This window comes from Calliopsis andreniformis, chromosome 5 (assembly GCF_051401765.1).
Source record: "Calliopsis andreniformis isolate RMS-2024a chromosome 5, iyCalAndr_principal, whole genome shotgun sequence".
Taxonomy (NCBI): Eukaryota; Metazoa; Arthropoda; class Insecta; order Hymenoptera; family Andrenidae; genus Calliopsis; species Calliopsis andreniformis.
Window position 1 is genome coordinate 18,837,506 of NC_135066.1, and position 14,712 is coordinate 18,852,217.

The 14,712-nt window shown below is 33.8% G+C and overlaps 2 protein-coding genes across 3 annotated transcripts in view; one reads left to right on the top strand and one right to left on the bottom strand.

Moving 5' to 3' along the window:
* Positions 1-14,712, top strand: part of LOC143178800 (trehalase) — a 204,090-nt gene that overhangs the window by 18,260 nt on the left and 171,118 nt on the right. The window lies entirely within an intron of this gene.
* LOC143179119 (uncharacterized) lies at positions 406-2,435 on the bottom strand. Its single transcript, XM_076378171.1, has 2 exons — positions 2,160-2,435; positions 406-1,569 (listed from the first exon to the last, which is right to left on the bottom strand). Exons 1-2 carry the CDS (start codon positions 2,354-2,356, stop codon positions 1,344-1,346), a joined length of 423 nt encoding a protein of 140 aa, XP_076234286.1. The 5' UTR covers positions 2,357-2,435; the 3' UTR covers positions 406-1,343.

Below are 14,712 nucleotides of genomic sequence, written 5' to 3' on the forward strand. Positions count from 1 at the left end.
GTCTGTCTGCTTATCTGACTTGAATCCAATGGATTATTATTTTTGGGATTATTTAAAATCGATTGTATAGAGAATGCTCATTAATAGTGTCGAAACACTACGCCAAAAAATCATACAAGGCTTTCACAAAGTATGAACAATTCCTAGGAAAATGGAAAGGTGAAGACAAACCATAATACAATGTCTCTGGGCTTGTATTCAGATGCAACGACGTCATTTCGAACACTTGTTACGAAAATAAATATTGAGTCACCGGAAAAGTCATGATGCATTTTAACAAACAGATGGCGCTATTTCATTTTTGAGGTATTAAAGTCATTCGCATCTATGTTATTGCTATGTCATTTGACAGTTGACAATTCTAGCTTCATTCCAAAAAACAATTGAGTGATTTGGTTGAGTTTTAAGGAGTTTAGAACAAGGGTAAGATGGAAGACCAAACTGTGCATTTTCGCCATATTTCACTGTTTTACTTCCGTAAAGAGAAGATCGCGCGTCAAGCGTGAGCAAAGTTGCGTAAAGTTTACGGTAGCAATGCTCTACAAGAACGTTAGTGCCAACGGTGGTTCAAAAAATTTATTGTCAATGATTTTAATTTCAATAATAACTCGAAATAAGGCCGCATAAGGCGTATGTTAATATGAACCTTTTTTATTGTTTTCGCGTGTAGAATTAATTCCTGAGGCACAGATACTTGTCTATCAGGACAAAGATCAACAATTAGTAAAGTTTGTTAGTAACGGATGAACCAAGACAATTGCAATATATCTAAGTTATTATTTAATACACTTCGAGTAGCCAAAGTAGGTTTTTGTGGATTCTGTAATACTTAGTTTACAATTAGACTAAAAGCTTTCATGGAAGCACCAGATTAAAGCAACAATAAGACATATATGAATAAAAGAGAGAGAAATATACTGGTTAATTAATTACAAATCTAAGTTAAGTGTAGATAATAAGTTGAGAATGCTTAATACAGTAATTAAACTTATTTAGATATACGGGATGTATCGCGTCGCGAAATCAATTTTTGCGAATTTTTCCGGTTGACAAGTCGACAATTGCCCGCGAAATTATTTTGGACAACTGTTTAGAATAAGGAACGATCGTTTCCTTTACTCTACGAGCGTTGAATTTTTCGAATGGACTTCTAACAAGAACACGAACGATTGTCGAAAGTCGAATGTTAACTCGACTTCAGGTGTTGACAAAATCTACATCAATTGGCCATCGACCAGAGTAAGAAGGATCCTCCGAGTCCATTTCGAAGAGGGTGTAAACAATTCCCACCTGATCCTCTGTGACGGTGGAGGACGATCTTCAGATGGTGCTGGAGGTAGTCTTCAGCCTACGTTGAAGGCCGCAAAAGTTGGGGAAGAAAAAAGGGTACTCCGGATTAACGGTGTGATGAGTTCGCGCAAGTGATTCGCAGATGTTTTATGGCCATATTGTCTCACGTGTCGTCGGCAACCCTCGGATAGTTCGAGCCGAAGTAGACTGTGTGTATTATTACCGACTGCGGGGCAATGTGGTCCTCGACGATTATTGCCAAATAGAGGAGCACGCCACCTAGAGAAAACACGGAAATTGTTTTATAACAAGATTTGCCAGATGTGTTTTAAAGCAAAGATGACAAAATAGAAAATATGAAACGCGAATGAATTTCCACATTTGATTGAATTTCCACATTTGGCGCAATAAAACAAACGACTACTCTGCCAAACGGAACAGAATGGCAGTCTGGGACTTGGGAAACAGCAGTTAAGGATCATACATATAGCAAAGAAAGATGTCCCATGATACAAAACGAGGAAATTGAAAAAGATGTAAAGTTCTAACGACGAATGAAAAAATTCGCCAAGAAATGCCGATAATAATTGTTAAAAAGAAGAATGAAATACTAAACAGAAAAGAAAATAAACTTGCTAACAGATACAGTTGCACCGTTCTCTGGGTTCCATATGTTGAATATTTTCCCTCACATTGGCACACGCTACCCGTACGTTGGCGGATTTCAGTTTTCTATATTACCCAGTTTTACTTTAAATTCGTAGATCTGTCTAATGCAAATAATAAGACTGCGACAGCTCAAGAAACTCTGAGTTTTTTTTGGGATAGAATTCGAAGTGTTGAGAGTAAGGAAATAGACAATCAATTACCGAACTTGCGAAGGATTTTTTTCAATTTCTCTGAGTCTGTATCCGAGTAAGATGAGCTCGTGCGAAAAATTTCTTTTTTTCCCTTGGTAGCGGGATTGCACCGTTTGCAATGGAAGTACAGCTATTTCGATGTTGGATAATGTCAACATAAAGGCGACTTTACGACCGCAATGAAAGCTGCCTTGTCGATGCTCCATAAATTCGTAACAGAGGTTGGTATCAAGACAAAGTGGTCCACGATAACATTGGCGATGTTCTCATTATAGATCGTGTTGTTTCAAGATATTGTCTAATTCGTATTTGATTTTTATTGGATTACTTACGAGACAAATAAGTGTGACTGAATTTCTAATGAAAATTTGTTGCTTTCTGCTTCGTCTGTAAATACCGTTCATATCAGAGTATAAGAATCATATTTTTAATTCTACTATAAACACTCTGCGATTTCGATACATATTCACAGCAAAATCCTCTAATTTTACTACGTACAGAAAATTGAACCCGAAGTCATAATAGAGGTTTAAGGTCTAATCACACACATTCGTTCATGTCCAGACCGCCCGGACTACCTATATTTAAGTAAAAATATTGTTCCCTTGTTATTGAATGGAGCAGTTCATACTTATCCGTCCGACTAAATGCCGAATGATTTCAAATACACATCAGTTTCCTTCCATTCCATCCGGTAAACAGAAATTTTGTTCCCTTGTTTTTTAATGGAAAGCTAAATATCGTTGACGACAATACTTTCGCTTTCTGTAAAATATAAGTCTATAAAGAAACATCGAATACTGTTGATCTCTGGAAAACGGTCGCTACCTCTAACGGAGCAGTCTCGATCTCACTGGACGAGTATATCTTCTACCTCCAAGATCTTCGTCTATTCGGAACCTGATGCCAGAGAGAAGTGTGTCTCCTGCTGCTTTCGCAGCTCCTTATATACCCGTCAGTCAGAGTTCGCGCGTGCGTAGTGTCTTATTTCTAATGGCGTACTTATTCTAACCGTGAATGTTTTAGATAAAAACGTACGAAATACGTTATATTTATATTAAAATATAATTAAAACCTATAATATATAACATATAATGAAGTACAAAAATATGAATTAAGTATTTAAACTATTAGAATATGCAATAGTATTAGAATATTCAAAAAAACCGAACGGTTCGAATAAACTGAGCGGCTCGAAAAATCCGAGCAGTTCCAATGTATTTCGATCGGTTTGTAATGATTAACGGTCGAATATCTTGAATGATACGAGTAGACGAGCAGATAGAGCTCGTCCTTAGGACCAATTGAAAGGGTTGAAACGGTGGTTAAATGGGGTTCAAGTTGCGAACATCCGTGTGGAGAGAGCTTGTGTGCGCACTATGCCAAGACAAAACTGTCATCGCCAATTTGTGGATTTTATTTTGAAGTTTGTTCATTATTTCTATATGTTACTCACACACGTATACTTATTATTTATTACTATTTATAAAATATGTACTTATCAAAGTATTACCTCTGAATTCGTATGAAGATGTGAATTTTCATAAACACAACTAAAGAAATGGATAGTGTAAAAATTGGGTTTATTCTTCAAATATTATAACTTCTACTTTCTTTTGTATATTCTGTAGATTATGTTTGCTAGTATATGAATTCGGTGTATAATTTTTACATAGAGTATTAACTATTCATCTGTATGTCTAATAATGAGTATTAGTTAATCTCATGAACGTGTCTCTTACTACAATATGAACTTGTTAGTGAGCTATGAGCGTGTATTAAGGAAACATTATATTCAATTGTCACGAAAGACAGGTAACTATGAACTTGAAATTGCGAACTGAAAAATTGTCATTTTATTGTACAAACTGATCCTGTTTTCCTACTACCAGAACAAGAATAAAATAAAATGTTAGCAAATACATAAACCATTGATTTTGGAGAAAAATATTTGAAAAATATATTTCATTACTCTATTTATTTATTTATTTATTTACTTATGTAGTAATAAACGGGCATTTTGCCCAATAAAAACGTAAAGTGCATAATTTATATAGTGATAGAAAAAATACAAATATAACTAGAAATAAAAGAGAATAAAGGAAAAAAGCAACATAAACAAATAAAGACAATAATAAAATAAGAAAACAAAAAATAAACTGTCGGAAAGAGTCGATTAACTGAAATGTTCTTGTGTTTAGAAGTCTATGAAATTATTTTTAGACGCGCATACCTGAAAGTGTTTGATAAAACAAAGAAGAAATTGAATATTCTGTGGGTTAATCATTTGCGTAATTGCATATTCTTGTAATAGGGTCATAAAATCTCAAATAACTCCTGAAGAAATCAACACAGAAGGCCGAAGTATTACGTAAAGGTTTTGAGAAAGCATTAGAATTGATTAATTGCAATAACGGGGCGCTATCGGTGAAATTATTGAGAAGCTTAAATAGAAAAAGAAGGTCGTACCTTTCGTGTATCTTCAAATGTTGACATCTTCAAGTTATGAAGAATGGGATCATATTATAGCTATCATCCAGCCAGTGTATGCGACTCCCTAAAGATATGTCTAGACAAGTGTAATGCGCATTGCACAACATACTTGAAACGGCTCAAAATGGTCAATTTTTGTGGGATGATGCATAAACAAGGATCTCGTGCGATATCAAGTTGCACACGTCGGGTTGAGAGAAAGATTTATGTGTCTAAACATCTTCTGTTGTGTTAGTTGGTTCGGTTGTTGGGGAGAAGTTGACATAAAATTTTCACGCGTCGTACTAGTTTAACTACCCTTAGGAGGTTGCTAATGTTATGTATTTGATTCTGTCCATTTCTGTGATCTTCTTATGATCTTGAATTTCTTTGAGCATTTCATTTTGATGCACATGTACCAAGCAAATAAATTGTGTATAATTTAAAACATAGCAAACTTGACAAATAATATTTATTATTGTAAACACGTTCTCAATTAGAATTAAGTAAGTAAGTTTATTTTCCAGCAAGATAATGTCGCGATTCATACTGCGAATGTTGTAAAGTATTTTTTGTTTCGGAAAAAGTTCGTATTTCAGACTTGTTAGCAACATCTCTTGATTTGAATCATTGTAAATTATTAGAATAATATTGCTATGGTAGTGTATCAGAGTGGAAAATACTTCGGAAAAAGTAATGATTCAAAACAGTGTATTCAGTATAAATAGAAGCAATTAAAGAAAAGAAGTATTAAACAATGGTATTAGCTCTTATCTAAGATAGTGGCTGCAATTATTAAATGTAAAGATGTTTAATAAACGATAATTAACAGAATTTTGGTGTGTGACATCTTTCTATCGCGGAGTTCATGTATACGCGATACGTACTTCATAATCTATGAAATTGTTTAAACTCCTCAAAAGATACTATTGAATTAAAATTGTATTGAACGATTATATATATTCACTATAAACTGTACAATAATTATTATATGGAAGTATCATGGATCATAGTTTACGTATCACTTTAATACAATATGATGTACAAAAAATATGTAATGTAGTCAGCATATAAGCTTCTTTAAACTATGCTGTATAAAAGAAAAAATAATGGAAGTAATTCAGATGACCAAATTGCATTATCCAATCTGAATACAGAGAAATAGTACATATATCCCTAGTATTTAGAATATGAACATTTTATATAGATTCTATGCATTTAGCGGTCTATTTTTCACTATAAATAGAATTTATTTCAAGTAAAATAGAAGAGGATCGTCCTATTCTGTTAACGAAGCGCACGAAGCGTTAGCGTGTATAGCCAGTCGCAAAAGCTAGAAATTGGATTAGGTCTTAGCATTCCCAACTATAGACTTCTACACTTCTTATCATATTTTGATGCAAATACTACTAATTGATTCCTTACGTTTTCCCCATTAAAATGATATCAAACACAATACAGTTAAGATGATTTATAAAGAAAGTATGTACAAAAACGATTATTACAATTTTACCCTAACTACATTAAAAATGGTCCGATTTGCATAATATTTTGTACTACTTTAATCGGCAAGACATAAGGAATTCATCTTTATCACTTTAATAATGATGGCACGCATAATAACAAAGTTTACATTTTGCGGGAAAGCCATAAACCTTTGATTGCCGGAACATAAACCGACCTGTGCCCGACGCGAACAGGCGAATTACCCCAACGAGCCCGCCTTGAGACTACTGTTGTTAACGAAAATATTCATTGCCACTTATTGAAAATGTACAAGTTTGAATAAACTTTTTTAGAAATAGTACGAATGAATCCCTTATATTTTGTCGATAAAAATGATACTAAACACGGCACAGTCTGGATCACTCTCAATCATCTGAATTATACCTTTCGATGACCGGGTGCAGCTAGGCGGTGTAGACGGTACCGTGATTTAAAAATCCGAAGTTTTTGCTAAATATTCCGTTCCCTAACTCAGACCAGCCCGACTTTAGATGTGTATTTCAAGTAACGTTGATTATATTATGTAGCCGATCGAATCTTTCTTTCTATCCTTAGGAACAAATGCGTCTTTCTCAGTGACTTGATAAACCAGATTCCTCCATCTGCAAGACACTTCATGCTAAATTGACTACTTTTTGCGTATTCGTTTATCAATCTAAAGGATTCTGATACCGATTTAATATTATGCGGGCCAGCAAGAAATTATGAGGCAGTTTAAACCATTATTTAACCTATTTTGAGTTTTAGTTAAATGAAACCGAATTGTCGGCCATTTTTTTTGTGCAACACGAGCCTATCTAAATTGCCAATAGAATTTGACACCCTTGTCAACCGTCATTGAAATAGCGCTAAATTGTCCTACTGAGAAGGAAAGAATGAGCAAGGACTTGTGAGGACCTTGTGTGACAAAGTATTTGTAGATAATTGGTTAAGGCCCAACGAGTACGGCGTGCGTCGTATGGGAGAAGCATCATTCACGAGCTAGAGAAGTGACAACATCGCAAATTAAAAGACCCGCCCACCACACGAAAAGAAAAATGGTAGTAGAGAGGTACGCAACCAATGGAGTCGAGACGATCGTCACATAGTATACCTACGCAGTTCAACTTTGGAGCCATATGAGCTCTACAGCGGTGACAACACGGGTACACTGTAGCGAATCTTTCGGCTACAGTTAATTAATTACACATTTAAAAATTTGTTTTTAACTACTTTCGATTTCCGGCCGTTTTAAAAGCGGAATTATTGGTTTATCATCCGGAAATGTATGGAAAACAGGGAGTCTAGCTAAAAAGTAGGTATATGGACTGTTTTGAATACAAATATGTATTATGATTATTGATCAATCCACGGTCATAATTCGATAAGTTGATGGTAATGGTAGTATTCAGGAGAGATTAATCGATGTTATAGAAAATAAATCGACAACTGAACACGCTGTTTTTGAATCCCTAGACAAATATTTTAAAAACCTTGGAATTGATGTTATAGAATGTATTGATAATTTTACGGATGAAGCAGCTAATGTGAGAAGAGTCTCCAATGGCTTTAATCATTGGCTGAGTACGCTGGTCTTTAACCCGGTTCATACTTGGTGCTATGCTTATCGATTTTATTTTGTTATTTGTGACTCAACAAAATCAATCACGCAAGTATCTAGTTTCTTTAATTTATTAAATGCCTGTGCAAGTTTTCTAAGAGATTCGTATATCAGAATGAATACTCGGAAAAGTATTACAAATACTAAAAAGTGTTTGAATTTGATTGGTGATTCTAGATGGTGGACCAAAGGTGCTGTTTAAATAAATTATTCAGAAATTTTAATAACTCTTCCAATAGTCTATACGTTGAATTACTTTTGACAATGAAAGCGATTCGAATCTCTGAAATAAAAAAAAGTAGTACAAGTATGTACCAGATACAAAATTATTTCTTTTGAAACCATTTTGACAGTCCACTTTTTTGAAAATTTTCGTTATTGCAACTCCTCAAAATTGGAAGTATTCGAACTGAATGGAAAAACGTAAAAAAATAAGCAGTCAAATTTGTGGAGTGAGTAAATAATAAATTAGATGAGTAAGAGTATGACAGTATAATAAATACTTCGCTAAAAGAAAGTAGAATTATTAGAAAGAAAATATCAAGGAGGCTTCCCTCGGCAGTGATTCGGCGAGCCTGTCTTGCTCGGTGAATGATGCGACGATTCTTTTTAGCTCGCCGCATGGAAGCTTGTACGAATCTGAACTTGCAAACCACACGAAATTCGAGATTTGCCAATTCAGGGAAATGTATAGGGAAATCTTATAAATTCGAATTTCTACAGGCTTCTACGAGTCGAATCAGAATCGAGCCAAATCACTCGCTGAACCAGGCTCGTCGAATTACGCGACATGGGAAGCCTAGACAACGCAACGTATTGTGTCACAACGATTGTAAATACAAAGGAGAAATTCAGAATACAAGTTTATATTGCTGTAATAGACTGTATTACTATTGGTATACAAAAGAGATTTAATAATAATAAAGGTTGGTTACTATGCTTAAGTTTCCTCAATCCTAGAAATTTTAATACTTTTCCCCAAGAATTTCACCTTTAGTATTAGAAATGTTTAGTCAAAAGTTTATCGAATTATACATTCATTTTCCTAATCTTCATTAGTAGTAGAATTCTATTTAATAGAACTAAAGAAATTAAATAAATATAGATATCGAGTTTGTAAAGACAACACTTAAATTTTGCTAATAAGATGTAAACAAATGAATAAAAGATTAATTTATAGTAATTAGTTATTTTATATTTATGTTCATATTAGTAAATTACTCAAGTCAAAACTAAGTTAATCATTAAAATAAACCGAAAAAATTAATGAATGAAAGGAATAAATACATTAGGTATTAAAAAAGAAGAAATTCAAGTGCTAATATAATCTCAGATTGGTATAATTTTAGCTGTTACATAGTGCTATTTATGCATATGACGTGCCAATGTTACCTGTGCAATAGTATCTAATCACAGCGATTTGATCATTCACTGTAAGTTAGAAAAACTTTAAAAACATTCAGTTCGATGAACATAAAGGGAACTTGAAATCTTTTGCTTTAATACCAGGGATTTTTCAGTAAAAGGACCATAGACGAGCAATCAAAGTCTTCATTGCGTGACAGGTTATGACTCCATACACTTCCGTTGCAGGCGTTGCATCGCGTCGTCGATAGCATGTCGGAATAAAGGGGAACAAAAACGCGAATGGGAGAAGCAGAATAAACGTATTTTATTGCCTCGCGTACGGTGAAGATATTGAGGAAAATTATTTCGCAGCTGTTGGAAGTCGTAAAACCAAGTGAATTCGTATCATAACTAGAGCGATAAGCGAGTCTTTGTAATAAAGTACGTTCCAGGTACGAGCAAAGTATATAATTGAAATGAGAGAACAATGAAACGCCTATAATGAAAGATTTTGAATCTCAGACGGTTTTGATTGGAATTTTAATCCTTGTTTACTGTTCAGAACAATTTGATGCAAAATTGAAGTTCTTGACAAAATATTCAATTTACAAACAATTTATTTTCCAATGTGGTCAACTTTGCGTAGCCGTGAGTGATCTACAAATTATAGTCATTGTATTTGCCTTAATACGTTGTACCCAATGGCCAATAAAAAAGAACATGTCGCACATGTATTTCAAAAGTAACACAATTCAAAAATGTGTCTTTCAAAGGAAGCAAAAAATTACTTATGAGCAGGGTTTGAAAACTGTTATAACTGTTCGGTTCTTGGAACAGTTACGAAGAACTTTTATTCTGAATAACTGTTATGAAGAACCGGAATTTCGGACTATATCTGTCTCAATTACGGGTCTATGTCAGCACTCATATCGGTTCTATAATCATTACTTTTTCGGTTCTATACATATCAGTTCCAAAACAGTTATAGAATCGATTCTCGTATCAATTTCATTACGGTAAATGAAAATTTTCATGCATGTGCGTGCCTGCGTCTGTGCGAGTATTAGCGCTGTCCAGCGACGGAGCTCTTAGCTCGCCTCCTTCCCTTCCAACTACAAAGAGATAGTTTGTAATTTTGGTCCATATTGCATATGTTATTTGTAGTGTTTGAGCGTTCTTCACATAGAAACACTAACGTAAATACTGTATTATCTCCCGTTGTTTCCTTGACGACGAAAACAGAGTGGGAAACCTACGGGGCATACGAAGATGCGAGCTCTCGCTTGGATAGTGCTGATATGTGAATACATATACATGTATATCTATTTTTTAAAATAATTTTCTAAAAAATATACTTATGTATGTGTAGATTAATCTACATCGAGAGTCATAACCCCTGACATGTTACGATTTCATTTACCGCAATATAATCGATACGAGAATCGGTTCCATAACTGTTTTGGAACCGATATATGTAAAGCTGAAATATAGAACCGACATGAATGCTGACATAGAACCGTAACTGATGCAGATATAGTCCAAAATTTCTGTTTTTGATAACAGTTATTCAGAATAAAAGTTTTTCATAACTGTTTCAGTCAATGACATAAAGAGTAGATTTACTTAATAAAAGTTATTTTACTTGAATAAATAGTCTGAAAAACAATTACGTATTATTTGTATTAGACAATCTTCTTGTCGTTATTTAAATAATTTGTAATTCATATATCAAGAGTTCTCTGATTAAACTCTATAATTCTAATGTTTAACTAACTAACTTTTTGTAATGAATAGAGGTGTATTTACCAAACTGAATTAAAGATGTAATTAAAAAATTACGTGTTCTGAGTTGTGTCACTTTTGAAGTACATGTACATTCTATTGAAAAAATTGAAGTTGACCTTGGTATCTCCTTTACACCTCCACCTATAAAAAAAACTATTAATATGAGACTATGCCCCCCGCCCCCAACAAAATAACTTTGGTTCGATGCAATTTTTTCTAACATCAAAAGTAAACGAGTTATCCAAGTAAATTGTTATAGATATCCGATCCTGTGTAAGCATAATACACAAACTTTGTATGATTATTACTTGTATGTTTATAATAATTTAGTTATGGCGAATGGAGACAAAATTTACTAGAATATAATAATATTTTTAGGTGTAATTTAATTTGATCTAAATAGCCCCAATGGAGTAATTACTTTCATAGTAAGCAGAGGTTAAAGCAATCAAACAGGACTCACCGCAAGTTTTTGAGTCTATTCACCTAGCAGTCTTCCTAAGCTGTGAGACAGTGTAATTAACCCCTTACTCTAGGATTATGATTTTTCTTAAGAATTTTTCTTACAAAGTGTTTTGCTTGTGGTTGAATCTTGTGAAACAGTTTTCAATTTTTAAAGAAATTTTTACGATGTAAGCCGACTGAAACTCCATGGATCGTTTCCTTCAGAGGAATAAAACTAAATTCTCGAAACAGTAATATGTTCAAATCAACATTTGTCTAACAAACATGCCTTTCTGGAGAAATACCGAGACAGTTACAAAACAATTACTAATTTTTTTCTAAACCATGCTATTTAAGTAGCTTGTAAGCTACGAATTTTCATGCAATTTCCGCTTGGTCATTTCTCTGTGTAGGAAAAGAATTAATTAGTGTTCTTGTTTCATCGACAGTCTTTTCTATAATCTTTCGCTTTTAGGGAGATTCGTTAAAATAGTGGAGCAGATTCACCATCGAAACGCATAATGCTCCGCTGACAAGAATCCTGGCAGCAGTGCAGATCTATTGGTGGCGGAGCTCTTAAACGTACGTTGAAGGGATATCAGACGATCCCATGGGATTTACTCAAATTTTGGACATTATCTTGTGAACCAAGCCCACCCAACGACGTTCATTCTAAGATTATCTTGTCTGTTTGAGAATTTCTAAGTTCTACAACTTTACTCATTTTCTGTTGCATAAGTCTTGGTTTCTTTAAGTTTGTAAATCTTTAATGATCCTTAATTAGAATGTTATTTGCATGTAAAAATTGTTTAAATAGGATAATGCGCACACAAAGGTTAGTAAACTCTGTCATTTCGAAAAATACGAATAAGATTTAGCAGCCGAGGTTTTTTCTACTTCTGAAAGGTAATGTTTGTAATGAACCATTTTACATTAACCCTATCTTTAAACCGTTTGACCATACGTGAAATAAGCTAGAACAAATACTACGAAGTAAAAGATTTTGCAACCAAATTAACTTAATGAAATCTTTCCATAATGAATAGCAGAAAAATAACACAAAAGACATTAAAACGTTAATTAGTTCAATGCCTTCACATTCTACGACTCTAACGTAATACATAGTTATAGTACCAGGCAGTGAACAAATTTCAATAATTTGTAAAACTTAGAATAAAAATCTTTGTTGTATTACTATTATGTATACTATATACAATGACTTATAATGTCCCGTGCTACATTGATATGTGTATCGAGAAGAACTGGTGACCTTGGAAAACTATTAACAGTACATTAAGCGGTGCTACCGTTCAAGAGCCGACAAAACTTTTCCTACAATTTCGCTATTCCAAAACTTGATCACGGAACGTGTGAACTATGATAGTTGACCGGAAACTTGATTCAATAACTCAATTTATTTCAAGAAATTTAATTAGATTGTATTTTGTAAGATACATACTAGAGTTATACTGCAGACTTCTAATTTTGAGAATTTTGAATTCTAGTTGTATAACAAAAATTTCATTTTATCCGAAAAGTTTTGATAATCATTGTATATATTGGTAGAAGTGCAACTACAATTATGCAAGTCGGTGTTTGTTGTTTCCGGAGTACGTAAGGTCAGATAGATAAACGTAATACTCCAGCAAAAGTTTTTTGCAAAGGAAAAGAGGCAGTCAGTAACGAGGTTCACCGAATGGACCCGAGGCAACTGTATTGCACAAAATCTGGTCAGGTATCAACGCTTGGACGAAATCCGACAATCCTTCGAAATACCGCCACTCCAAAACGAAGAGCATTCAAGAGAGACGTGATAAGGGTGCGTCGAACACCGACCGGGTTAAAGTACAGGCGGTGGAAATTGAGTGGAGAAAAGAAAGATAAAACTGGAAAAACGAAAAACCTTGCATGATATCGAGCCATACCAATTTCTGCTGTCGAGTGCTGTTGTCTGCGGTCTCAAACGTCCTCCAGCAAATTTCCTGGCGCATTTCAAATATTTCTCGATCACCATACTGTATAGGGAGCCGAAATAGAACTGATAACTCGAATTCCGTTTAGTACGATAATACTGCGAGGTTACGTCCTAACTGGTTCCAGAATAATTGACGTAAATCACAATAGAATTTATATGTATATTAAAAAGTTGGTTTAGTTGAAAATGTAATTGTCAACCAATTTTAGGATTTACAAGTTTGATTTTTCTTAATTTTATGAAAAATATGCAAAAATAACTACTATTATATGCAGTATACAAAGTTATATGTATTCTAAACACTTGTTTCTTTCTTTTAATTTTATAGGTAAACAATTTACAAATTCTATGAAGTTGTAAAAAACTTTTGTAATCGATAATTATATCGATTTCTCTAAACCTTTAAGAAATCTGTTGAGCAAATATTTCTTTAAATAGCAGTGTTATAAAAAAAGGATGAAAAGTGTGAGATAAAAAGAATTGTTAGGACGGGGAATTTTCCATCGTGCTTCGGAGAAATTCTGTTATATTTTTCTCGTAATAATGTTTAGGTTACTATTGTAACAATGAGGGTGGAATAAACCCGAGAAGGGAGAATGAGAAAGAAAGAGCGAGATTGACAAGTGCGATTGGCTCTTCAATTGACCTCTGAAACCTCGGAATAGTTCAATCTCATACCGACCAGATAATAAGCCAGGGTGAAAAGGTCAAATTACTTCGATCAAAGAATCAATTCGATTTACCATGCTGAACACAATTCGTAAGAAGAGGGGTTTGTTTTCAGATGGTCAATGAGTGTCTGTAAATGGTTAAAGAAAGTACAGGAAACTCTTGGATAGAACAAATGTTTACAAATATGACTGATACAAAAATGCAGTCCTTAAAATTGTTCGAAATCCATTTTCGAAGTACAATCTCGATTCACTAAATCGTAATTATCTGTGTAATCTGTGTATACAGGTTTCGAGAAGAGAGTGGCTTCCTCTCGAATTTAGAAAAGTGAGGTTTCGTATGGTGTACGGTGAAAAAGTAAAATCTACGACTTGAATTTTTTATAACTAATATGCATTTTATTAAACAAAACTTATTAAATACAGGAATTCATATAATACGTTAAACAAACGAAATGAAGTACGTACTTACATGTTATTGATTGAATCGTACTTGTGAACTGAATTTTAACATTATGTAAAAGCATGATTATAACTCTTTATAATTGATTTTTAGGCTGTGGTTACAGTAGATGTATTTTTTGACGCATATGTCTGAACTCTTTATCGTACGAGCGAAACAAGTTTAGACATATTCGTCAGAACGTCAGTTCGTCAAAAAACGCATCCGCTGTAACCACAGCCTTAAACAAAACGCTATGTTCTGTCATATTTGAGTATGTATGTAAAATTTATAGTAATCGCTTTACGTATATCACAAAC

What these genes read in the sequence shown, in the direction of transcription:
- LOC143179119 (XM_076378171.1), bottom strand. Translation starts at nt 2,356, where the DNA reads ATGGAGCATCGACAAGGCAGCTTTCATTGCGGTCGTAAAGTCGCCTTT. An exon ending in AAAAATCCTTCGCAAGTTCG is followed by an intron (nt 1,570 to 2,159) that starts GTAATTGATTGT and finishes TGTTTTCTCTAG; the next exon opens with GTGGCGTGCTCCTCTATTTG.